Here is a 27208-nt window from a genome sequence, read left to right as displayed (position 1 = left end):
AATGGTTCATGCTTTGCCTGGAGGTCACTTATAAGCAGAATTCCCTAAGAGTTTATCTGGGAACTTACCTTGTTTAGCACCTTAAAAAAACAAAAACCCCAAACCGAGCAAAAAACCCAAACCTCCAGGTTGTAGTGCATTCTTTATGCCACTATGTCTCTACTGACACCTGGCAGTGCTAAGAAATATCTAACTTAGGAAGCTGGAGAAGGGAAACAGGCTCTGGATCTCTGAGCTCCTGAGTTCTGGTAGCTTTCCTAGTCTTTTTATACATCCTTTGGCTTTTACTCTCCTGCCTCTGCCGGGCAGTGTTCATTACAAAGAAGTTTCGGTGTTCCAGAGGTCAGTCCCTAAACAAACCTTAGTGAGCGAAGCGCTTCAGCTGTCTCAGCATGTCCTGGCAGGGTGTTCTAAGTCCCAGGAATTACTGCACTTGGTGATAGTGAAGCAAGTGAGTGGCTGGCAGCAAAGGGATTAAAACAGAGGCAGTGCCATTAACAGCACTTAATATTCACATCCACAATCCCTGGTCCTCATGGGGGATTTCAACCACCCAGGGAGCAGATTAGGAAGGACAAAGCCCTTCCAGTGCCTAAAGGAGGCCTATGAAGAATCTGAAGAAGGACTTGAGAAGATGTGAGATACATCAAAGCTTCATATTATTCCTTCAGAACAACTGTTTAAATATCTAGATTAATCACTTACCCCTTCTGTCAAATAAATGAAAATCGTTTTCCCTCTTTAATGTGGGGTGAACCAGATGTGTGGCTTCCTGATGCAGTGTGTCAAAAGCTCATAGGAAACTTGCAGTGAGTTCCCATTTCAATGGCCATGCTTTAAATAAAATACCTGCTTAGGCATTTTCCTGGAGCAAGGTTTATTTGCTCTGTGTCAGCAGAAAGCAAGCAAGGAGCTTGTGTCTCATGAGTTCTGGTTTTTTTAACCCAAAGGCTTGTAAGAGCAGGGTTCACCTTCCCTAGGTAGAATACTTAAGCTATGAAATCTGTTCTCATGCTGTGGGTAGAAGTTCTAGCACAGCCACAGAATTCCACGTTGCACTGCCAGAGATACCCAGAATGTGTTTGAGAGCTCATTCATGTGGCTGCTTGTTCAAATACGCTCTTGCCAGCTGGTTTCTCTACCAAACTTCGTGCCCAAGGTGCAGCTCAGCTTTCCAGGTACACTATCCAAGTTACCCGAGTTTCTAAGAACACGGAGGTGGGGCTTGTAACTTCTTCTTGTAAAATGTCATTTTCACTGGACTACTTCCCATGTCACATTCTCTCCACATATATGTATCAGGAAAGTGATGCATCTTTTTGAAAGGTAAGGCCTAATCCCACAACATGCCTTCTCTGAGATACCCAAGGGCTTCCTCTGTGAAAATAGGGTTTGCTATTTTATTGTTTTCAAGGTAGTAGAAAAGCTGAGATAGGTTTGGGGTTTTTTGTTTGTTTGTTTTGTTTCGAGGGGGTTGGTTGTTTGTGTTTTTGTTTTGTTTTGTTTTCCAGAAAGGGCAGAGAGCAGTAAATACATGTACATGTAACTATTAATGTCGTAAAGAGTGTGGTGAAACATAGAAATAGCCTGCGGAGAAAACCTGTATTGTAGATAAGAATTTGAAGAGGGATGTGTAACATCACTGGGTGTATCCAGAAAGATAAGCAGGGAAAATACAGACTTGCTCAAAGGACTGAGACACAAGACTCTTTTGTTCTTCTGCAATCCTTTTGGATTCATCCATCTCCTGCATGTTGTCACCATACACATCCCTCAAGGACGGGATTTTCTCTGCATGGGGCTCTTTCGTTGTCCACTGAAGAAAGGACAGTCAGGTTTTGATTTCTGTCTTTCCATCAATTTAAAGTTCTAGTCCTTACATTTCGTATCAATTAGCAAAATAAATGGCCATCCTTTATTATATCTGCATAGAAAAAATAGAAGATCTTAATCACTTCATAAACAACTGCCAAAATACTGCTTTGGCATCTCTTCCTAGCATCAAATAAGTGGTTCTTTAAATATAATCCGTTAAAAGGATTTACACTAAGAAAGGATGCACAAGAGATCGAGGCATAGAAGTTCAGAGGGAGGGAAAATTCTTGTACATGAAGGCTTATATGTGCTAAAAATATGTTGTGGCACGTAGATATGAGTCTCATTCTAATGTTTTTAACCCATTAAACCTGATCCTTTAAAAGATTCATGTCTCCACAAATTCTGAGTGCTGATTTTGCTTGTTTCTGTTTCATGCTGGGCAGGAATACAAACTGATCAAAGGCAATGGGCTGGGTTCTGTTGTAATGTCTAAAGGGCATCCGGACTCTGCACTGCAGCCTGAACAGGAAAAGAATACAGAATAAATCAAGTTTGCTGCAATTCAGAATTGTTAATGTAGTGCCTGTATGATTTTGATGGAGTTTTATCAATGGAGGATCTCTGAGCCTTTAGGGAATGGTAATTAGATTCTTCCCTGTCAAATTTTTTATGTGCCCAGTACATTGAGTGAGAGGACAGTAACCATTCTTAGCAGCATGGAGACCTTGAGCTTCCATAGGGCATGGAAGCAGTAAATCATTTTGTCATCCTTCCAGAATTCTACCCTTCAGCCCTTCCTTTTGAAGCTTGGAAGATGATCATTCTTTCTGCCCTTCCCCTATTATTTCTTCCATTTCTTTCTGACAGACAGGATTTGCTGCCCTGGGGCCTAGCAACCCATTTCCCCACTTTCCACTAGCCCCAGAAACCTCCAGGGAAGGTTTTGATCAGAGCATCACTCAGTCATCAGCAATTCCAGCTGCACCTTTTCCAGGTCAGCTCTGACCCAAATCCATTGTGCAGCTCTACTGCTCCTTTCTGTTTCATGATCTGCAGATCCTTACAGCCATGACCTGCTTGATCCCATCTTCATATACCTCCTTCAGCTCCCAGAATTGTCCAGTCACCTGTCCCTCCCATGTTCCTCAGCAACTACAGTCAACAGTAAGTAAATTCTTTGCCATTTTAGCACATCATCTCAGATGCAGAAAGGGGAAAAACCAGAGGTGAATTTGCTGAGATTCAGGACCTGATAACTATGTGTTCCAGTTAAAATGGATCACCACCACATTTGGGTGGTGGCCAACAGTGCTTCCTGATCCTCTTTCCTCACCAACATGTACCTCCACAGCTCCCCTTTCCCAGTTTCAGATGTCACCTTTTAAGCAGGGTGGTAGAGCTGCACTCTTTTCCTACCAGCAATCTGGACTTTAGGTGTAGTCAAAGAAAGCTGAAAATGAGATTACATCTTGTATCTTGGATTTGGGCTGGCCTGTGCTGCACAGTTGATAGTCTGATAGCTGATAGGATGTTCAGAAGGAAAGCCATAGAGTCATCATGGCATGGTTTGGGTAGGAAAGGACCTTCAAGCTCATCTCATTCCAGCCCTCTGCCATGCAGGGACACCCTTCACTAGACCAGGTGATCTTAAAGGCCATCTCCCTTTAGGAAGCAAAGTCCTTTATTCCATACCCCTCTGTATATCCTTTCTTCCTCTCAGCATAATACAAACCTCTTATTCCTTTTTCCTTCCTGAAAAGTCTGCCCTTTTCCCAAATGGGATTAACTATATATTCTCTTTTTCTTGTGTTTTCTGTGTGCCTCTCTTCAAGTTCCTAGCTGAGGTGCACTGCAGGAATATTAGCCATGCCAGCCCATGGATACCAACCAGAAAAATGCTCTGTGGTTTGGGATTTGTCCACCTGGGAGGACTTGCCAGCAGAACTTCCTCATATCAGTGTCTTGATATGCTGAGCTAATGCCACGTTTGCTTGTATCTTACTGAAGTGGTTTGGGTGGTATCTCTATCTCCATAATGAGAAGTTGTAGTCATAAAGATACAGATCAGTTATTGAGTTGCTTGGTGGAGACAGTTCTCAGTTTTTACATGAGGCAGCTGATATGTTTCAAAGGTTATCACTTTACTGGGAGCCTTGAAAGGGAAGGTGTTGGCCTCAGATTGTTATCTTATCAAATAGGAACGTATTTAATGTTTATTGCTGTGAAATATTAACCATAAATAAACACTGGAATTTGCTGATGGACATTCATCTCCTGAGGTACACTACAAATACATTCACACCCCTGGATAGAAGGTGTGTCATGCTGAGAACTGAAATGCATAAAATAAATGAACCTTTGTAATGTTCCCTATCAACTAGGCGAGTTTTGCTGCAGGCTCTAAGTGAATGACAGCTTTTTATTTCTCCAACAATTTCAGTGTTGATTAGTATCAAACGATTACACTGCTCTTGTGCTACCCACAGTTTTTTCGTAACAGTGTGATATCTCCAGGTAGTTTAGCTCAGGAGAGAAGGGCGAGCCCTTTCAGTGCTCTGGCATTCCTGTTTCAATGGCATGATTGGAAAAGTTTCACTTTTATCCTCATAATCCAAAATCATGGACATCTAAAGGGAAAATTCACGGACCAAGCGTTGCTCTGTGGGAATCAAGGAGGCCATTTCACAAGGGCAGGTTCAGCTCGTAGCAGCAGCGGTGTTTGTGCTTTCTACACAAGCAGGGCAGGTCTTGCTCCAGTTCTGAGGTTATTAGGCCTGGGTCATCACCCAGTTATTAACATAAAGCACTGTCTTTAATCTCTGCTCCTGATTGCCTTAATCATTACTGGGTGCATGAGCTGAAGGAGTCCCGTAAAGTACGACGGAAGGACACTGGAAATGTTGTCTGTTAAACAAAAAAAAACCCCACAAAAGCAATACCTGCTTGTATGCCCATTTTTTATGACTGAAACAGCTGAGGAGGGAGACCGGGTATCGTGGGCATAAAGGGAATAGCTCTTAGAAATTTTCTCTAGTCTGAAGGATGTTATTAATAGCATCCTTAAAAAGACCCATACCAACCTGCCACTACAGTGGGTTTGGAACAGGTAGAAGAGCTGCAAAAATACTGCAGTCTGAGCTCATGTGAATGTCCTGGGAAGAAGGGAGGGGTCCAGTCTCCTCCCACCAGGGAAGAGGAAGGGAACCACCAGAGTTGCCCATATTTTTCCCTACCAAAGCACAAAGAAAGAGCGAGCAGAAACACGAGTCACAACAGAAGTGGAAACAGAAGCAGTGATATATCTTTGAGTCTGCATGACTTCATTAAGCACTGCAAGCAAGGGTTTATTTCTGTTCTGCCTTCTCTTTCTCTGGAGCAATCACTTTTTTTGGTAAGAGACAAAGCCAGGAAGGTTCCAGACCAAGGCACCGTGCCCAGGTCAGTGCCTGTCTGTGAGGCTGGGACCTGTTTTCTCTCCTGTAGATACACTCCAGTGTGTTTTCCCTCTTGTCTTCAAAGAGCAGTGACACTGGGGATTGATTTTTTACAGTGCTCGTTGTCTGTAATGCTTTAATTGTAGAACATGCAGGTGTTCTAAAGGGTAATAAAATCTCACCTAAGTACAGGACATTCAGTTAAAAACCTGTGCACATATTTCTGAATTCTTCCTTGTTTCGTTTTTGTTTTCAGAATGTGTTTATGCTGTTGTAAATGGCAATGCAGAAGCCCATCTGTTTGTTAGGGATAAATAGTAAAATTGTAGATTATCTCTAGCAGATATTTATCAACACTGTGCAGACTCAAACATATACAAATCTGGATATCACGTTTTAAATTAATTCAAATAACTTCATTTCATTTGTTCTTCTTTAATCACTGCTGCTGCTTTGTGTCTCTCTTTTGGGGAGGCTGTTTGGGAAATACTGATTATTTTGCATGTGTTAAGAAACCCTTCCCCCTATATTAGATGTATTTCAGTAGGGAAGACCAGATGATAAAAGAAATCAAGCTGATGGACTGGGAACAAAGGAAATAGTGGGCTTGACAGTCAACCTGTAGCCTCCACCAATAGTAGCTGGAAATGTTTCCTAGGAAACCGCGCTGAAAACCAAATTCTCTCATGTTAAATTTTCAATTTAACTGAGAAGCCTGCTGTGTGCGATATTAACTCTCCATGTGTGCCATTGTGTATTTTAAATAGTGGGGCATAACCTGAAGTAGGTGCACATGGGGTATGTTTCTGTGTTCCTGTGAATCTGTACATTGGTTTGATTCAAAGGTGAACATTTCTCCAGTAACAGTGGGAGAAAGCAAATAATTCAGGTAGAAGTCCCAACTTTTACACAGAAATACATGCTGTGAAATTACCCTTTGTGCTGGACAGAATCAGTTGCAGAAGAAATTCACTGGTATGTAAATTGTCAAAATAAAGTGTAATGTTAGTTTCCCTGGAAGGATCCAGATTTTAGAGAATGTGATGGGTTCATTATTTGGAGTAAGAGCAGGGGATGGCTGAGCAACTATTGTAAGACCAAACATTTTTTGTGCCAGAGGCTCAGAGGTGTGGCTAAACTGAAGCCTTGCTTATGTCTGTGATAAAAATTAACCTGCTGCTGAAGTGGACATGGAAAAACAAGCAGCAGCAATCCCGAGGCGTTGCTCCCCTGCTGCTGTTCATAGCGGTGGTGTACATTTAACCTCACCCAGTTGTGTGCTACCCATCCATCTGCACAAAACAGACTCTCTGAAAAGCTCTGGAATAGGTGCTTTTGAGATCTGGGACTGTTCCTGTCAGAGTTTTTCATGTACCATTTCAGCACTGATTTGGGGTCTGTGCTGCATCAAACGAGAGTTGGTGCAGCTGCCTCTGTGCTCATCAGTGCATTGCAGAGAAGATTCTTTTGATTTTCTACCTTAGTTGCTGTCCATCAGTTTTTCCCATTTACCACCCTCTGCTTTGGTCACACATCACTCACTCTTCAGATGTGTCCTCTGAGGACAGTTTTTATTGCTTTCCTTTGGTTTAGATAAAACCCCTGGATCACCAAATGGCAATTTCTGTTTCCTATCCATGTTAACTCTGTGGACACATCAAGATTGCTACCTCTGGGCAGCTTTCCTCCAGATGAATGTTAGCTCCTGATTACAATGGGTCAAAAGCAGTTTATGGTGGGTAGGAAAGGCATCAAGAGCAAAGCAGTTATGTTTGTATCCTCCTTTGTAAGCTTGGAGCTGGAAAGAGTGATGTTCCCAGCCTGCTTGGAGGCAAGAGGCATTCTCCAGTTCATCTTTTCCCAGGGTTGGTACTCTCTGAGGCTGGCATTCCTCTGCCTCACCTGTGTGCTTCTCCCTTCCTTCTCCCTGGGGACCTGTACTCTCCCAGCACAGGACTGTAAAGCAATGAACAATGTCAGAGGAGAGCACATGGACCCTACCACCTCTGGAAAAAAAAAGCAGATTTTTCCACAAGCCTGTTACCCAGTTTTTTACTATTCACCCCAATGAATCTTGCCTTTATTAAACACATTTTCTTATGATCCAGTTACAGAGAGATAATATTCCCAAGACTAAATGTGTGCTGTATTTTTTTTTTTTTAAACATAGATTAGGCTTTGAGTCAGTGCCAAAATTTTGATGTTAATTTGGCCCTCAAAAGGCAGCTCTCAGGAAAGAAGCACTTGGTTAAGGAAGGCATATTGCCTTCTAAAGGGCTTTAAAACAGCTAGGTTCTTCTTCCACTTGTGTGACCTTGGGTAAGTCACTTCAAATCTGTGTGTCTGTTTTCTCATGTGAAAAATTACATGCCTCTTCTTTATTGAAGAACTTACTGATGAAGAAGGCTATGCAATAGTTAGGTATTAATGGAATATTTAATAAAAAAACCCTGATTCAAAATCCAAAATACATGTCTGTAGACCTTTAGTTACCCTTCTCTCCCTTCTGCCTAATATCTAATCTGGAAGGTTGAGGGACATTTAATCAGTGTCATTCCCTGGTCAGTGCTATAACTTTGAGTCCATCCTCTTCCAGTTTGCTTCCCATGCGCAGCCATGGAAGCAGTGAGTTCCTTGGAGTGCTGGTGCTCTCTAGGAAAGCAGTCAGCTTTGTGTCTGCAGATTGTTTGGGTACTAATAGATGTTCAAATCCCTGGCATCAGGGGAATCAGCAGAACATGAAACCAGAGTGGTGAGAGACATCTGTGCTAAAAATAAAGAAACCCGAAGTAAGATAAGCTCAGTGTCCAGGAAAGGGAACGTTCAGTGAAAGTAATTCAGCACTGAAGAAGGAAAGAGTATTTTACTAAATAATAGCTAGATTTTAAAATTAATTACGTATGATGTTTAGTCAATGAAATGAGGCTTTAAGCTGTCCTAACATTTGTATGGCTAAAAATACATATTTTAAATATAGAGGATAATGTTGTAAATGAAACACTTAAACCACTCCCTTCCTCCTATAAACCATGATGAGACCTGACTGGGGCGATGTAATTTGCTGAATTATGTCTTTCTTTGCAACATTTCTTGTAGCTCGTGTCAGATGGTGGCTCAAATCAAATACATCCTTGCTCTGCTCTTGCGTGGTAGTTCTTATGCCCCTGGATAATTTCTTTGCCTACACCTGCTTTTGTTCTCCCATTCTCTGACAGGAGCTGTATTTAATTAACTCACTGGTCCTTTTCACTTCTTTTCGTTAGTTTTTATTCTGCCAGCAAGGCTAGATGGATTCCAGCTCCAAGGGCACAGCCGAGCCCGTGCACTGGGAAGGTGCCAGGACTTCTGAGCTGTAGCACTGAAAAGAGGAAGTGGCAAGAAAAGCCATTTCTGTTCTGAAAAGATGAACCTTTTGTTAAAAGAGATGAGCAGCATGCCTCCAGGGAGTTGGTTCAGCAGGTCGCTTCAGGGACTGAGGGAAAATGTTGTATAGGTGAGAGGGAAGAGAAGTGTTGTCTTTAACCTGAAACGAGCAATTCCCTTTCTCAGTCCTTCCCAGGAGAGAGTCTTTTCTGTGGAAGGCAAGGTGTGTATTTACTTGCTCTCTCCTCCTGCAATTTGGCAATTTGGCTGCTTGCTTGAGTGACAGAAGTGAAGGTGACAGCTACCCAGGGTGCACTTGATTCTGGTCTTGGAATGCCTGGCACAGGCTACAGTCCAGTTTCTGCCTGTCTGCTTCCTGCACTTGGGATGAGGCTCCCACTGCATTGCTGTTATTTGGCAGATGTCATGGATTTGATGTGGGGTGATCAGTTAGCTCGTTCAGTTTAACCTGATTAAACTCTCCCAGACACCTACTTAGGTAGGGTAGATGGGATGAGTTGGAGTCAGAAAGATTAGGAGACGTCTGCATGATCATGAAAGGGTTGGAGGCAGAGGAAGGAATTTGAGGAGCATCACCCCTAACTTGCACATAAACACACTCCATGAAATCGGGGCCCAGGCTGTGGAAGGGAAAGAAGGGCTGCCACAGCATCATCCAGTCTCTCCCCATTCCCATTTCTTGGACAGGTCGTGACCTTTTGGTACTGCAGCAAGAGAGTGGGAGGGAAGGGGTAGACAGGTTCACTTACCCTCCAGAGTCAGTCCTTGAGTAATGGGTACTGCTTTATAATAACGATGAACAAAGTTACAGGTTCTTGTGTTGTCTCCTGGGGGACTCATGTCACCCAGATTGTTACAGGCGTTTCTTTCCTAATAGGAGAAACTGGTTGTAGGCGTGATTCTGCCATGGTGTGTGGGAGGGAAATCTTGGGGAACAGATGGTTCTTGGTGAACAGACTCCAGTGACTAAGACCGACTCTCAGAAAAGAATTAATCTATCAAGCTGATTTGCTGATGAATAGAAATAGGAAAAATAACCATAATACAAACACAAAAATGAACGATGAAGCAAGGCTGCCTGTTGTATGCTTGACAGCAGTATTTCTCCCTGGTAAAGAAATTGCTTTTTAATAGCTCTCTTATGGAGGGGATTCTCTAAGCTAGTTCTTTTTCAAATGCTAATGTATTTATCATTGAGCACAAAAGGGCAGAAAACCAGGCACTCAAAACTCAGAATGAAATAAAAATGTAAAACTTTCGGTCTGTCTGCTTGAAGATAGGAACCATTAAGGATGGAAGACCCACCAATATGTACAGTTGGAAGGGACAAATTCTTCACTTAAGCTCATTTCAGTCCACTAGTGTTTATAAAAACACACCCCTAAAAGGTCATGGTTTAGTTGTTGGTGCTGATAACGACTTTCATGACCAATACAGAACAATTTCTGGGTAGGTGGATTAAAGTCTCTCCCCATGAAAACAGGTTTTCCTCTACAAAAGAAGTACCCAGCTCTGTGGACTACTGCTCAGTCATGAATAATCTCTTAAGAGCTCCTTGTCAGCCATTTGATATGCTGATGTTTCATTTTCAGGGTGTTTAACAGTCCCACCAGCTGGGAGTTAGCATCTCAATTTTACCAGCATGACAACTGAAAGTGGTTCGATGAAGAGGCCCTTTCTTATGTGGCAGTATTTTTTCAGCACTCATTTGATAGCTATATTGACTGAAATGTGATTTTAGGTCTGTTTGGCCTGCAGACCCACCACAGCTCAAGGGAGATGATTTAAGAGTCCATGTGTATGGCAGACTTTTCAGTTCAGGGCTGACTGCAATGTAGTAGGGAATTCCCAACCTCTTATGGTAACCAGTAGTCTGGGACACTCTGCTACTGCTACTAAAAATGTAGCAGACAAGGCAGAGTTTCACTTGGGTTTAATAGAAGCAGTCCTAAGCAGTCTGAGACTTAAATTCTCCTTCCCTTTGGCATTACAGTAAAAACGTCCATTTTAAAAATAAATGACTGTACATGCTCTGAACCATTCTTAGCTACAATAACTGATATTAAACTGTAGGGCTATGAGCTATCCAATACAAAACATCCTGCAGTAATGTTTCAGAAATGGAATCTGTCCTGGTAAAATCATACCTAAATTGGTAAGGGCTTTTGAGCAATGTGCAAGGAAATGCAGATTTCCATGGCTGCAATCGTAAATGTAGATTAGCATCCCTTTGAAATTGGGCTTTAATCTTGGAGATGATCTCCTGAGCTGCTGTTTGTATGTTGGCACATCACTGATCTTCATACCCTATAGGGCACAGATGGCTCTAGCATTGTATATTAGTTGTTATTTCTCTTGGTTCAGAGAGGGATGACCATACATTATTACATAAATTGAACCTTTTCAGGTGATGCTTTTAGGCATGTGGGAGGGAAGGAGTTTTGGAGGAAGGTGTTTTGGAGAGTCATCTCTTCCAGTGTAAAAGGGAAGAAGATATTCTTGGTTTAGTATGTTTTTGCACTCTTTTAATTAGACAAAATTAAAATGCTGTGAGTGATGAATTGGGCAAATGATGGGGAGATAATAGCTGTGCTATTACCCCCCGAGAGAAGATGCCAAATCTGAATGCCTTTCATTTGAAAGGGGTGAGTTGCCATGTTCCACATAAGGAAAACTGCATGGACTAGGATTTTCCTTGTCTTTTCCTCATAGTTCTGCTGACCTGGTGAGCTAAAAGCTTTTTGCTGTAAAAATGAGTCTGAAAGCAGCGTATCTCTGAAGTTAGAGGAATCTGTGTGTGAGGTACTTGGCCATTAACCCGGATACTACTGGAGAATACAAGACACAGGTTCACCAGTGGGGCATGTGCCACTTCAGAGATCATTTTCTGCAGCTGCAGCACAGAAATATTTCTCCTTTCCTGCTTGGGCACCCCATACAGCTGCTCGGGGGACCCTGACTGGTGGGTGGTACAAAGGGTCCCAAAGAGGTGGAGATTCAGTGATATGGCAATACCAAAAAAATGTTCTGCAAAAGAAAAGCACAGAGGAAGGTGGAGGACCAGTGGGGTACAAGAGTCCTCCCATCACAGTTACAGCTTCAGTGGTGAAGATCTATTCATGCTGTTGTTCCCTCAGACTGACAGGGATGACACCAGGAAACAATTCCAGAATCTCTCTTAGATCAAAACACACCAGTGGACTTGTCATTTTCCTGTGCAAGTGTGAGAAGCAGAAATGTCATGAGCTGAGCGCAGAACATCCGAGAACACCAAGATCAGTGTTTTCTCATTCTGTTGCAAGTGCTTTGGAATTACAGGTGTCATTTGGTGGGAGGATGGAGACAGAGACTGGCTGGGTGTGAGGCTGAGCATCCATCTGGATTTGGGTTGAAGGCTGTCCCTGTTGATTGAAGGATAGAGCTGGTCTTTCAGGCTGGTAAGCCAAAGCAGGTAGCCATAGGTTACTTTATGAGCCTGACTCTCCCCTTCAGGGTCCAGGCTTGAGACATAAACCTGAATTAAGAGATTATGATGATTTTAAATTAAGTAATACACTGCTAAGAGACTAATAAAGCGATTAAATGATAGCTAATCTAAAAGCACACACAACTATAAAGCTGCTAATTATCATTATAATTATTATGAATCACATCTAACTTCTGTTGAGTTATAAATCTATCTTCCTTCCCACTTCAAGTCAATCCCCCCCTTTCTCCACTGTCTCACACCAAGTCTTTTCAGATGAAGACGTGATGGGAGCTCCAGCAGGTTATCCAATAGGGGTCCTTTCAACATCACTGTGGACTTGGATTCATCACCATCTGTAGGTGTCCCCACTCTCACTGACAAAAAAAACCCTGTCCTCTTTTATTCTGTACCTGATTTTATATCTTCCTGTTTTCTATTTTCGGATGTTTGGATTTTGGACCACCTTGCACCTCATTTTCTCTATCCAAACTCCTCTCCAGTAAACAGTCTGTCCCCAGTTACATTTTTTTCCTAGTTTGTCCCATTTCTGCTGCATTCATTCTCAGATTTGGTGGATTTTTTCAGTGCTGTTACTCAGGCAGTCTTGATTTGTTTTATGTGTTTTATTCTTGATAGTTTTATTTACATGGTTGCCTGGGTACAGATGACTTTGGAAGACTTTGCACCACAAAACTCCTCTACCAGTATCATACTGGCATCATATTGTTTACCATATTCACTCACTAAGAAAATTTCATTTTAGTCTTGACTCTTCTACCCAGTTCTAATTAAGCACAAGCTGTTTCTCCTCTTGTGCATAGCCTGCATAACACAGCACCAGAGTAACCCGTTTTTCACACTCTGGTTTTGTGCTCATGCAGGTTGTTGTCCTTGAGCTGTTTTAATTGCTTTCCTCATTCCCAGCAGCAGCATTTCTTGGTGCTCCATCAGGACCTCCTGCATACACCTTATCACACTGTGGTAGCTGTACTGTTTGCCCTAGAGATCCTAACTTTACAATCACGTAGTTTGGGGCAGATCTTTAACTACTGGGTTGGTTTTTTTCCCCAGGGAATCTGGGAAACCCTTGGGCTGTCTCCACTGACTGTAGCAGGACAGGTGGAGAAATGAGTTGTACTTCCCTCAGTTAAATATGTAGTTAGGATGTATAGTATAGCCTCATGCAAGCAGTATTTGCAGAACACTGTGTATTCTTATTTGTGTGGGGTGAGAGGTGCATTTCTGTACCTCAGGATGGTGAGTTGGGGTATGTTCTGTTTGTTTCTCCTCCACTCCTTCTGCCAGGGTTTTTTCACTGGTAGATTAAAGCATTAAAGGAATTTATAACTTCATGGGACCAGGGCGAAGGACACAGGCTCATCACTGGTAATCCCTGCTCAGACAGATGGGGAGGCTTTTGTGTACGAACAACTTCTTGTTGTTCATAGAATCATAGAATTGTAGAATAACCTGAGTTGGAAAGGGCCTGCAAGGATCATCCAATCCAACTCCTGGCCCTGCACAGTTTAACCTAGTTGGAAATGTTGCTTATTCTGGTGACACATGGGCAAGTGATTTGTTACACCTGAAGCATACTTAGCCCAAGTGCTCACTTTTCTCCCTTGTATGGACTGGGTAACATAAAATTAATTGGTTCAATCTAGAGCTGGAAGCTAAAGGCAGCAAACATGAATTCCAGCTCAGCTTATGTGGATTATCCTCTTTGGTCTCCCTTGGAAGCAGCATGAGTGTAAAGTATACCTGCAGAGAAAAGTAACTTTTCTCTTTATAGATGTATTGAAAACTGCATGTCAGTGTGAAAGATGTCTTGAGCCACAAATCCTGTGCTCAGAAAGTTCTAACATTCTGGCTTTAGGTAGAAGAATTAGTAGAGTGTCAGAGACGATAAGTGCGGCTTGTTGATTACCCTTCAACACTCTCTGAGATGCCAGGGCAAGCTAAAACCTGAGCCTGGCTTAAGGACACTTGATACGGCTTTCTTGATCCTGTTTAAAATGTGTGCGTGTTTCTTTCCATACTAAAATACCTGAATTTCTCTGTTGTTTAAAAAAACCAAAACAAAACCCCAAAAGAACCCACCAAACAAACAAACAAACCTCAAAATAACAAAACACAGATAAACTCCTACCTGACTGCAAACAAAACTCATCTTTCCCTGCCTTAAAGAAGAACAGTCTTGCAGGGTGTGTGAAATATCATCTGACTTGTCTTTTACCATCAGGCCTGTCAGAACATTCTACTGGGGTGCAACTGCAATGGCAGGAGAGGGAGAAACATTTCAGAGGGTGTAGCTGAGCCATCTGTGGCAACACTCTGATCTTTGTACAGGGAAGTGAGCGACATCTGCTCCTGGCAGACGTGTTACTATGGCAGGCTGACGGGAAATGGCCCTCCTGACAACAGGTATCTTTGTTGTGAAATAAGACAACACCTCCTGCTTGATGAGACCCAAGCGACTGGAAAAGGGAGTCTGCATGCCAAAAGGCTGCTGCAGACTTCCTGGGACAAATCTGCCTTTCCTTTACATCCACATAATTTGACAAAGTTCAGTGGAATTAGTTTTTTTTATAACTTTGTTGTTGTTGTTTTTACCCATGGCCAGGAATTGGTGAATTTTAAGAATGTTCATTATGGGCAGAACTAATTGAGCCAAGCATTATTAAAAAGGAGTCCATGTTTTGAATAACATGCAAAGAGGTTGGATTCAGAGAGAAGGTTTGAGCTGTGATTCCAGAGGGGCTTTTGCAACCATATCCAAAAGGTTTCTATGGATTCTTCTGAGAACTGGCCATAATAAGAGGCATTGATTACAGTTTGTCTCCAGTAGCAGGGGCACTGGAGAGCCAGACTGTGCTGTAAGTAGCTGACACTATTTGGACAGATGGTTCTATCTTCTTAAAGAAGTTTTAATTTCCCTAAGCTGAAGGCTCCTTGGATGGAAATCAAGGATTACTTGTAACTTGCTGCTTCCTTGCTTGCTTGGAATAGTGACACTACAGAAAATCGGTTTACAGTGGTTAAGACATCCATTCTTAGATGTTTTCTTAGAATATCAACTGTTTTCTTCTTCACTGGATTGGTCTCTTGTTTGCAAGGGCTCTCACTTCTAGTAGTGTCCCTGCTCTTCCTGTTGGTCTTCTAAATTGCATTAGCTTCTGATAATCTCCCAGTTTGTTTTCTCACTGTGTGTGCTGCCTGTAGCCTGACTGTGGGAATATGCTCCTAATTAAGTGCTTTTCCTAAGCAAGGAAAAAAGGCAGGTATTTAAAAGGCTGGGGTACCCCAACTTAGGGCTTTTAAGCACCACTCAAAAAATTACGTTGCCATAATGAAGATAACAAAAATATATGTGGGATGACATCAGAAGGTCAAAATATTTGTGTCAGATGTGAGCACAAAAGAAAAATGCTGAAATGAGAAATTGTCCTAGGCCAATGATAAAATCATCAAATGGTTTAGGTTGGAAGGGACCTTAAAGCTCATCTCATTCCAACCCCCTGCCATGGGCAGGGACACCTTGCACTATCCCAGCTTGCTCCAAGCCCCATCCAACCTGGCCTGGAACACTTCCAGGGATGGGGCAGCCACAGCTTCTCTGGGCAACCTGTGCCAGGGCCTCAGCACCCTCACAGGGAGGAATTTCCAAGAATAGTCAATCTGATATGTTGATGAGAGCAACAGGTTGCTGAGAATAAGGTCTGGCACAGCACCTCTCCTCACTGACTCCTCTGTCATTTGGAGAAGGAAGTTCTCATCAACACATTCCGGGAACCTCCTGCAAAACTTCTATCTTTAATTGATTGTACTGTTTGACACATCCATAAATTGAATATTCTTGGCATGAATTTCAGTCCCTGAGACCAGCTGGCAGGAAATGGCTCGCACTCATGCCAGAAAGCTTTCTTATCTTCCAAGACATCATGGCCACAGGTGGTGCATCTATTGGGAAAAGCCCCTGTTCCAGGCTAACTCCTCACATGTGACCAGTGACTTGTTCTTTCTGTTAATCTTCTAGCGCAGTTCATGCTAAAAGAGTGAATTATTGTTCTGTTGTACTCGTTTTGCACATGTTCAGCTCTCTACACTTGAGTGCCCTCTCCCTGCAATGTTTGAAGAATCTCTGTCTTTTATTTGAGTAGCTCCGAATGTTTGATGTGTTTGTCTTGATCTGTTCAACTTCTGCTGTGTGTGACATCAAAGGATTTTTACCTCCCTTTACCCTTTCAATTAAGGTGCACTTTGGTGCCCACATTACTCGTGATCCTCTTCATGATCACATTCTCTGCTTTCTGCCTCAGAAGGAGGACAGGGTGAGTATGGAAGCACAGGACACTCACCCTAGGTTGCCATTCCTTTGGAAGAGCTCTTTGGAGGGACACAAGTTCAGAGGAGTGCATGTACTTGTAGGAGCTGAATGGTCCAGATGTTTTGTCCTTGAAACAAAACTTGGAATTCCATCCCAGCACTGTGTTTTATACAGTGCTGCCTCCTCTGTGTCTGTGTGACAGCCAATATGCTCTCAAGTGGGAAAGTAATTTTTGGTAATTTCTTTAAATATCTTTTCAGGTCTTTCTTGGTCATATCTAACAACATCTCCAAGAGTCTGTGTTTGACACAGCCCTTAGTCCTGGCTGGTTATCCTCAGGAAGTCATCAAACACTCCTGAAGTTCCCTGGTATCCAAGAGAATCTGGCAGTGAAACGTCAAAGATCTGTGATTAAGGCAATGGGTATGGAAAAGCAGATAAAGATCCCATGTCTGGATAACTTTATACTTACTGACATTTCCAAGTCCATTCAGTGATTCTCAAAGCCAGTGGTAATTAATTCTGCAAGGCAGGAACTGAGGAAGGGGACAGGGATCTGACTCCGGTTGTGACTGCTGACATCCTTTGGGAATTGACTCCTATTGACCTATGGCCTCGCTGGGGCATAGTTATGGAGAAGGATGAGAAGGAAAACAATCCTGGAAAATGTGTGGGAAGAAACATTTTCAGTGGTTCCTGTAGGAAAAGCTCCAAGTGTTGCCGTCCTTCTTCTCTGCACTTACATTCTTCCCCATCAAACACTGATCCTGATCTCGAAGTACCACCCAGGGGCACCAGGAACATCTGTGATAAACATCAGAAAGCTCCATCTTCTATCCATGACTTGTCCACCCACCTATAAGATGGCACTAGAAACCATGGAAAGCTTTTCCATGTCTCTCAAATCCCTCATACTCCTGTCTATGGCATCTGACTTGGAAAGTGTTCCAGATTCACTGGCGTGTAATTTGAGTATTCTTGCTAGAAAACAGCAGGCTTGGTCAGCAGCCAATTTTCAAGGAAACTGGCTATTCAAAACCACATCCCAAATAGCTGGATATACATATTAGTCTTAGCTGACCTGTACTGAGTCTGTCTCTCTGTTTCTGTAGTCTTCATCTTTAAATAATCAGCTGCTTTGTTTACTAGATGTTGGTGGTGGGTCCTGTATTTCTACTACATTAGCTCTGCTCAGGGGAAGGTAATAGCTCTGAATTGAAGCATAAGCCATTTGTTTTTCTGTAATGAGGAATGCTCTGCTGCCTGCTTTCCAACTGATGAGATGAATTACGCTTTATTTGCCTTGAGAAGAACTGTGCTTAAAAGCAATTTTCTGAAGAGGAAATGAGGCAAAGAGTGCAAAAAGGGGGGGGAAAAAGCTCTATTCCAATTAAAGCTTCCTGACCTGCATTTTCACACATTTCTTGACTGAATAATCCTGGTGTTTATTGCTGGAAATCTACCAGGCTGAAGATTAATTGCTGGCTAATTACTGTATGTCAAGAAGCTGCCCAGGTCTATCTCAAATTTGCTACAATGGCAATTCTAAAATAGGCGTGTACCTTCCTTTCTTAAATGTATTGGAGGATTTTATCAACAGCAAACACAAGTTTATCAGACTTGATAAACCCTTTCAGCAGGACTAAACTGCAGACATCAGGTGGTTTTTTTAGAGTTGTTTTCATGACTTTGGTACCTTCAGTAGTGTAAATTTGTGATGATCACTTGTATATTTATGATGCTGTCATTGAAATCACTGAGGGATAGATGCACACCCTGGGGGTTGTTATTTTGTGTATTTATATATAGGCTGTTCCCCTGCATTTGTACACCAATGCTCTGTTCAGAAGAGGGATTTCAAACACCTGGGTTTAAAATTGTTCCACACAGCCAGTGAATGCCTTTTTCTTGCCACAATATTTTACCCCTTGGCCTGTGTCTCTCTTAGGATAAATTATGTATTTCCTTTGCAGGGAGCAATTCTTGCCTATAATCTCCTGAATCATGCTAAGCAGTCCCTTCCATTTCTATCTGAGAGGTGGAAGCTTTTTACCTTTTTTCTTTCTTTTTTTTTTTTTTTAATTGAGCTCCCTCAACCTTAATATTCTCATTGGTTTGTCATATAGGAGTTCCATTTTGTGGGAATTCTCTGGATTTTCTCCATTTTAAAGGTTGTCATACAGTAGTGCCTTGCAATGTTCATGTTATAATGTAAGTTACATCAATCCTCCTAGATTGTAAGTTACAATCCTCCTAGAGAAGCCTGATTTCCTGGCACCTATTAAACACACCTGAGGAAAAAAGGTTGCCTTTCTTGGCCACACTTAAAAACTTGATGCTTTCTGGGTCGGTCACCAGTGCCTGATGGGGTAGGGGGAGATCCAGGAGTGCTGTCCAAGAAAGAAAGGACTACCCAGGCCTTTGAAAGGCTTTTACAAGACCAGACTTGTGCAAGTTCCTTTTTTAAAGTGGGCCATGGCTTAGGCACTCTGCTTTTCATTAGTTTGTATTTGCTTCACTGAAAATGCCGCCTGAGGAAGATGCGAAGCCGTTGGCATTTTGCTCTGTTCAGTGCTTCCTTTATTTTTCAGCTGTGCTGTTCCATAGATGTGCAATTTGCCCTTTCTTTGAGGTTTTTGTATCTTTGTGGCATGGAAAAATTTCTGATTGAAGGGATGGTAGGCAGAAACCTCTCTGAATTATTATGTGCTTTAAGGCAAGAGCAGGGAACACCAAGAGCTGCAGATGTCCTTTGGAAAGGGAGGTCAGAGCTTAGGAGGGCAGGAATAGGGAAAGTGTCCATCAAACACACTCAACTAGAATGTTGGGAGAAATCCCAGACGTCCTGTTTTCACATTTTTGACAGAGTAAAGTGAAAACACAGAGATTTGACTAGTATTCTAAATGGGAATTGCCTGATTATAAAATGAGAAATAAGAAATTCTCCTCTCTGTTGAGGGACAGCACAGCCCATGCTGAACTTGGATCCTATTTTGAGGTTAAAAATGAGAATAGCAGCTACTAGATTCATTTGTTGGTTTGGGAAAGGCAGCAGTGCTGTCCCTGCAATGCATTAGGATGCTCAGTAATGTTATTACTGATTTCCCTCCATTTCATTAATACTGGACAACTTGAAGTCAAAGCCCTTTCCTTTCTCTTCACTGTAATTTTGTGGCAATTCCTGTATCCCTGCTGACCTGGCCAGTGTTTTCATGTAATTCCAACATCAGGCCAGTGCACTGACTGTATTTTATATTGGCAGATGGCTTCTAAAAAGAAAAGACAGAACAATCCTTAGGCCTCACACAGTTACTGGGGATTTATTATTTATGTTCTTGGTGAGTTCATCAGAATTTAGAGATGCAATTACAGTTCACCTTCAGACTAAGCATCATCTTTATGTTAAGTACTCCTTGAACTGCAGGAAGCAGTATAAAATAAGCTGCATTTGTTTTCCCTTTAAATCTTCCTTCATTTCCCTGTAAAGCACTGACAAGTCTGAAACCTTCAGCTTCCATAAAAGAAGCAGCAGACTTTGATTAAACAGCTGCTCCCGTTATCTGATTTAATGTTGACAATGTACTGAATGTTCCTGTGGTGCAGAAGGTTTCCAAAGCAATGTGCTGACTTGTGAGCTTGCATTTAGAAATTGCCTTCATCCTTCAGAGGAATGCAGTGAATCATTGGAGGGGATGAAAAACTGCAGCAGCTGAGTGGCACGTGGTAGCAGCAGGCACAGAAGCTGAAGGGGACATTATCTGCAGAGGGAATGTCAGGAGGAGATGTAGGAAGAATTTAGCTGTCCAAGGCTGGCACTGCAGAAATACTACTCTTACTTTATAAGCCGTGACTGAAAAGTAAAGGGCTGATTCATTCTTTCTCTGCCTTTGCATTATTTATACCAAACAAGTAGAAAATAACTCCCATTTTGTGTCATTTTGCACTCTCTTTGCAACAAACAAACAAATACAAACTAATATTCCTGAGAATCCCACAAGATAGCTCATGTGGGTTCTCTGAGAAACCTTTCCATTTTGTGTCCCATCAGGGTTTGCTGGCATGTGATCCCTCATGAGATGATGCATATTTGGAGAGCCAGTGTAGTATCTTGTTAAAAAAACAGCTTTTGCAGACATTAAGGCTGTTGGTGCCTGGGAATTCAGTTCCTGCAGTCCAGCTAGCTCTCACCAACACCTTTGCCCATGAATAACTCTCTGTCTACAGATCTGTTTTCTGGCCTAGCCACACTGATGAAAAATGTGTGCACTCAGGTGCAGCTGAGAACAGTGAAATGGCTTTGTCTTGTCCTAACTTGGGCTAAAATTTCAGGTTTCTGAAGGATGTGCAGCTGTGTGGCAATTTAAAATAAGTACAGAGTATGGTGCATAATGGGGAAGGCTAATGATTCTCTTGTCACCTCTTATCCCTAAGAATCTCAAGGTTTATCTAGATATGCTGCTTGTCAGATAAGCAGAAAGATGGTAATCCCTTAGTCCAGAAAAAAAAAAAATACTGCTATTGGGATCAATTTAATCTTTCATGTGTCTCTTAGTGTGTTTAGTTTATGTCAGACAATTTCTGCTCGTATGTAAGCACTGGGCACATCAGAGGCAGAAGAATCTCTAGGAAAACAAGAGGCCATGGTAGCAAAGATATTTCCAAACTCGGTGTTATGGGTGAGTAGGCTACAGAGGGGAAACACCCCAAAAACACAGAGCTACTGAAAAATCAGCTGGTCCATCCTCCTGCCCCAAGGCAGGTTCAGCTGTTCCCTGCCTTTCCTGTCACTGCTTGCTTAGACAGCTCTTAAAGGTGTCCAAAGGTGGTGTGATGTGTCCTTTGCATCCCTCAGTAATCTCTCCCAGTATTAGGTGTTCCTGTCACTAGACTTGTTACTTTGGAGGTGTGATTATCCTTTGGAATCTAGATTATACCTCTTCAGATCCCACAGCCTTTCTAGTCTATTGATTCTTTCTACCTTTTGTGTTGTCACTCTGCTCCACCCTCCCCCCCCCCCCCCCCCAAAAAAAGAAAAGGGAAGGATCTTTTTTTGGACTTAACAGTTTCTATTAATTCAGCTGAAATGGCTCAAATATAATAATGCTGTGCAGAAATATGTCTTGGAAAGAGCTGTGGCTCATATTAGTAGGAAAAAAAGGGCTGGAAAGATGGCTTGAGAGGCCAGCCGGCTGCATACATGTTCAGTGCAGCAAAACTGCTGGTGGCACTCAACAGCTTCAGCAGTGGGGCTTACTGAGATGCCCCATCCTTCCATCCCAAAAGCAGGTCCCCCACTGGACTCCTCTGACAGGAGCAGAGTGACAGTAGACAAGGAGCTGCAAAGGAAGAGGAGGAGGAGCAAGAATGTGTCCAATTCTCCTCCTCTCTGCAAGTCCTTTGTAGAACCATCTGGCTTGAGTGTAATGCTGCACAGGCTTTCCTGCTCTGTACTCTGCCCTCCTGCTCTTTAGCTCCTGTTTTGGTCCTACAGGCAGTCCTCAAGGTCAAGTAGCAAGTGGTTGCAGGAAATATGGACATAGAGGAATTTCGATGGCTGTCCAAGGAAATGAGTGGTGGCAGAGAAGATTGATTAATCTCTTCAGAGCAATGCATTTACCCCCTATATTTTTGTTCTGTTTCTCCTGGGAGGGAACAAGTGAATGGACTATTTTATCATGTCACCTGTGTCCTCCCAGTCAGGAATTCTCTTTTGTGCCAGTTGCATTGATTGATGTAATCAGACTGGCTGCTAATCAAAGCGATCTCAGCAGCCTAATTCTGTCCCTGATCTCTCTCTGTTTGTGCTTCAAGGTCTTTGACAGGGTCCGAGAAGATTGCCCTAATTTCCACGAGAAGATTAAGCCTATTAATGCTGAACTCACTCAGCCCAAGCTGGCCATCAGTGCTGAAGACGAGGAAGAGCTTCTGACCCGGGTCAATGTTGTCTTCCACTGTGCAGCCACAGTTCGCTTTGACGAACCCCTCAAGTACGTCCTGCTTCCCTGTGTTTGCTGACCGTGATCCAGGATGCACCATGGCACTGCTCAGAGCATCCCCTCGCATGTCTGCAGTGCTAATTCCCCACTTCCATGTTCATGCTCCACATGGTTCTGCACTGAACATGCAGGGGGAGTGCCCCGAAAATGTCGTGTGCGTGTGCACATCAAACTGTCTTGGCACATTCCCATGGGAACAGAGGGAGGAACTGCAGGATTGGCTTGTAATACTGTAAGGGAGTTAAGTATGACCTAAAACTGGGGTGGGGAAGAGGGTGGTTTAGGTCAACAGGGAGATGTTTTAGCAGAGCTGGAGACAGCTTGAAGTGAAATTGTGTCTGTCTCTAAAGTTGGTGTTGTTAATGGCCTTTCTTTGTCACTGGGTAGCTGGAGAAGGAAATGAGCTGTGGTTTGAGAAAACAGCCCATCACAACCTTTAAAACACCCAGCTCTCACTGTAATTAAGTGTTTACAATAAGTGCTCAGTTTCTGAAGGAGTTCCCTTGGGAGTGCCTGTCCAGGCAGGCTTTTCCCATTAAGAAAAACCAGCAGAAATAAGCCCCTGAAACAAGATTAGATCTGTAAGTGCTTCTGTGCAGATTGTCCAGTTCAACAAACCAAGGTGGATGATCTGCATTGCCAGATCCTCAGAGTTCTTTTGAAAAACATTAAATCTGCGATAGTAGAAAACACAATTCATGATATCAATCTTTATTTGCTCATAGGCTAAATAGATATCCACTATGTCAACCGTAAATGTCTGCTTTTTAGAACAACTAATTAGAGAAACACCAGAAAGGAAGCAGCTCTTGATGTAATCTTGAGCCAATACATAAGTAGCCGTAAATGTTCTTAAATCAATGCACAAATGAACCCACTTTAAAAATAAGTCTCAGTGGCATGAAACATCAAAGGGAAACCACATTTTTAATAAGGAGGATAGCTAGTAAGAAGTTTAAAAGGTCATCAGCTTTCAGGCAGTGTAGAAACTATTTAAGGACTGATTGTATGTGATCGGTCAAAATCTCTCTAACAGAACAAGGAAAATGATGATTAGAAGGCAAAATATGAGAAGTTCTTCAAATCAAATTATTCCTGAGTGAATAATAAAATATATCAGATGGGTAAAAGTTTTAACAAGTTAAATGTGAAAGCACAATATTGCTGCTTAGTTAAGAATTTCGAGCAGCAACTTGATGATTACACAAATAAAATTATTTTTTCAACATGGCAGAAGCTCAAAGATTACAACAGAATATGTAAAGCCAATAGATAAGGAAGGGGCAAAAGCATTGCTGTGAAGATACTGGAAAAGCAGCAATGGAGACACTAAATGAATTCTTGGCATCAACATGCAGCACATTTAGGGAGTTCTCCAGATGGAACTCTGGAGGGCAGAAATCTCAGAAGTTGTGTTACACTGAAATATTAATACATGCTGTTTTAATAGAAATAGAAAAAAATAAAGGATGACAAAACAAATAACAAACCACCAGGGTTAGATGATATTTCCTTTGAAGGCTAAAGGAGCTCTGAGCAACTCAGCAGAAATCTGTGCTAGGCCCAAATTATGAGGACAGTTCTCATCACCACTTCTCAGAAGGGATGCAGTCAAACAGAAGTGTGCATGGAAAGGTAACTCTTGTCTGAAGGGTAGCTCAGTAGAAGTATTCATCCTGCTAGAAGGGCAGGAGGAAATAGAAATCTACAGAAAATGCTATTCTTTAATAGCAGCATGTAATGAGAAAAGTATCTCTAGGTTTAGATACTGTGATGCAGATACAGATCCTACTCTAGCTGATGTTTTCATTCCTTTGGACTATTTACAATTTCTCTTCAACATAATTAAGGTTTTTTAGTGTACACTGTGCTTGGTGGCATAATTCCTATCATTGTACATGTCTTTGAAAGCTTCTACTCCTGGGCTGAGCAGATTGCATATTCCTGAGCCTTTTCCCTTCTGTGCAGGAAAGTGGTTTTTTGACAGTACAAAGCATGCAACAGAGTCTGCTGGCTGAGATCTGTTGCAGATTGTCTCTAGGACAACTTCTAGCTATGCTGGGTGCTTGAAGGTCAGCCTTGCTAACCAGGGTATTCTTTCTCTTATGCTTATTAGTTCTTGTCTCCATTCCTTGGGAATTTAGGCTGTTATCTCTAATCGTGTCTTCTTTGATTATGAATAGCTTCAAACTGAATGAGAGTGGGTTTAGATTAAATATTAGGAGGAAATTCCTTACTGTAAGGGTCCTGAGGCCCTGGCACAGGTTGCCCAGAGAAGCTGTGGCTGCCCCATCCCTGGAAGTGTCCAAGGCCAGGTTGGATGGAGTTCTGAGCAACCTCGTTTGGTGGAAGGTGTCCCTGTCCATGGCTGGATAATCGTTAAGGTCCCTTCCAAGCCAGGCCATTCTTTGAGGCTATGAATCTGTTTTTCTGGGCCCGAGGACCCTTTCTCGCTTTCTGAAACCATGTGTTCATCTGATTTAGCAGTGGTCCCTCCAGAGAACACTGAGTGGGTACCATAGGAACCACAGTGCCTCAATGGTTAGAAATACATGTTCCAGGGAGGGGTGGCCAATGTGTCACATTTAGAGATGGTATTGAAGAGTTACTTGTAACCCTTCAAAATGAGTAAAAATATTTGAGAGACATTCAGTGTTCAGAACAGTGAATCCAACAGGATTGCTCTGAAAGTTGGTTTCACACTTGCATTTCACTGACACTTTCTGCTCCACCATGTCCCCTGCCCTTCCCTGCCTTCCCTTTCCATGATGAGGTTTGGCTAAGACTCAGCCTTCATACATTCTTCCCAGTGAAATGCCTTTTGCTTGTTTTCTCTGCGTTCCTTAGACATGCCCTGCAGCTGAACGTGATGGGCACGCAGCGGCTCCTCGAGCTGGCCCGGCAGATGCGGAACCTCGAGGCCTTCATCCACATCTCCACTGCCTATGCAAACTGCGTCCGGAAATGCATCGAGGAGATCATCTACCCACCCCCAGCCGAGCCCCAGAAGCTCTTTGATTTAGTAGAGTAAGTAAGAACTGCATTGCCCCTTCCAGTGTTGGCTTCCCTTCATCCTGTGGTAGACCTGGGAGCTGTTCACAGAACGGGGTGGGATTTCTGTTCAGAGTTGCTGTTACTGCTGTTTGTGTTCTTTTAAAGACACTGATTTCATGAGAGTCCAGTATTAAGTTCTGCAGCAGTGTATTTTCTGCCAGGAGTGGAGTTGCTGGTTTCTGTAACACTCAGTTCCGCTGCTGCCTTAGGAAGAACTCACTTTGTTCATATGCCTTATTTCTTTCCTCTCTTCAGCTTTCCAATGTTGTTTCCACTTCTTTCAGAAATCCTGTGGTATTTAGCTGTAGTTATATGGGGATGAGTAAGAAACATGCTTTTTTAGACAGTTGGATGTGAATCATTTAGGTTGGAAAAGACCTCTAAGATGACCAAGTCCAAACTTTGACTGATCACCACCTTGTCAACTAAACCAGAGCACTGAGTGCCACGTCCTGTTCGGTTTTGAACAGTTACAGGGTTGGTGACTCCACCATGTCCCTGGGCAGCCCCTTCCAATGCCTGACCACCTTTTCAGTGAAGAAAATCTTTCTGATTTCCACCTGAACCTCTCCTGGCACAGAATGAGGCTATGTCCTCTCAACGCAGACAGGAATACAGGGCTCTGATGAAACAACAAAGAAAGCTTGGTTAACTGAATTTACTAAAACAAAGAGTAATTAGAAAGAATAACAAAATCAGCTGATAAAGGCCTCAGGTAACATTCTCCTTAGGAGAATTTTCCTACAACTGTTAATGTGTTTTTATTCATTTTCTAGTGGTTAATATAAGCAACTGATCTGTGAACTATTAACCCAAAGAGCTGGTATAAAATCCTTCATCTTCTTGATTTAGGGTAATGGAAGATGAAAGCAATTAATGCCCACTAAGAGAACTGCTGATTTTTTATTTAAAAAAAAAAAAAAGTTTGTCTTAAGAAACAATTTAACTGTCTAAACACTACTCCAGAAAAGTTAGTACAAACTGGTATTTTCTGTTTGAATTTCTCTAGTAGCTCATATTCTTGGATATGTTTACTTCCAGCTAGTAGTCATCAATCATTTATCATTTATTCAGTAAGTGGAGCATGATAAAAACTTGAGAAATGTCTTAGTGCATTAACGCAATGGGCTGCCTGGCCCAATATCTTGCCCTCAAGAGTGTCACTGGGAGATGCTATTTAGGGTAACTGCACCAGCCTGGATACTCTTTTCTGTTCCCCTCACAGAAACCTGAAGAGTCTCAGCCTTTTTACTGTTTCCTCATGTGCTGATGGATGTGTCTTTGTGGTGATTTTAGTTGTCCTTCCTCTCTACCTGTTCTTTAAGTCTACTCCCTCCCTGAGGTGTGGGGGTCAGACAGAACTTCATGCAGTACTCAAGGTGTGGTCACTCAAAGTTCTATTTAAGTAGCTTCCAAATTACACCGCTGGTCTCGTTCTCAGTACCTGATGATGTGCAGCATTTCATTGATTTTTTTTTTTTTTTTTTTTTGTCTGCTGCTACTCACTGACATGGAGATTTCAGAGCTGTCAGCTGTGATTCAAGAGCTTTTGCTGAGCTACAGTTGCCAGTTCTGAGCTCAGCAAACTCTAACACCCGTTCTGATAGACTGCTTTTCCCTAAAAGTGAAGCTGCTCTGTCACCTTTTTGCCCACTGACTCAGTTTTATAATGTCCTTTGGAGTTCATCACTGTCAAGACTCCATTTCACTGTCCCAAAAAGCTTAC

The 27208-nt window shown here is 42.4% G+C and overlaps 1 protein-coding gene across 4 annotated transcripts in view; it reads left to right on the top strand.

The window, feature by feature from the left end:
• Window positions 1-27208, top strand: part of FAR2 (fatty acyl-CoA reductase 2) — a 123426-nt gene that overhangs the window by 71995 nt on the left and 24223 nt on the right. For all 4 annotated transcript variants that reach the window (XM_039570903.1, XM_039570905.1, XM_039570904.1 and 1 more), the window contains exons 3-4: window positions 22244-22419; window positions 25276-25455. In XM_039570903.1, coding sequence (XP_039426837.1) covers window positions 22244-22419; window positions 25276-25455 — 356 coding nt within the window. The remainder of the gene's footprint in view (window positions 1-22243; window positions 22420-25275; window positions 25456-27208) is intronic.

This window comes from Corvus cornix, chromosome 1A (genome assembly GCF_000738735.6).
Source record: "Corvus cornix cornix isolate S_Up_H32 chromosome 1A, ASM73873v5, whole genome shotgun sequence".
Classification (NCBI taxonomy): Eukaryota; Metazoa; Chordata; class Aves; order Passeriformes; family Corvidae; genus Corvus; species Corvus cornix.
Note: the sequence above shows the minus strand (reverse complement) of the source record. Positions and strands in the feature narration are given on the sequence as shown.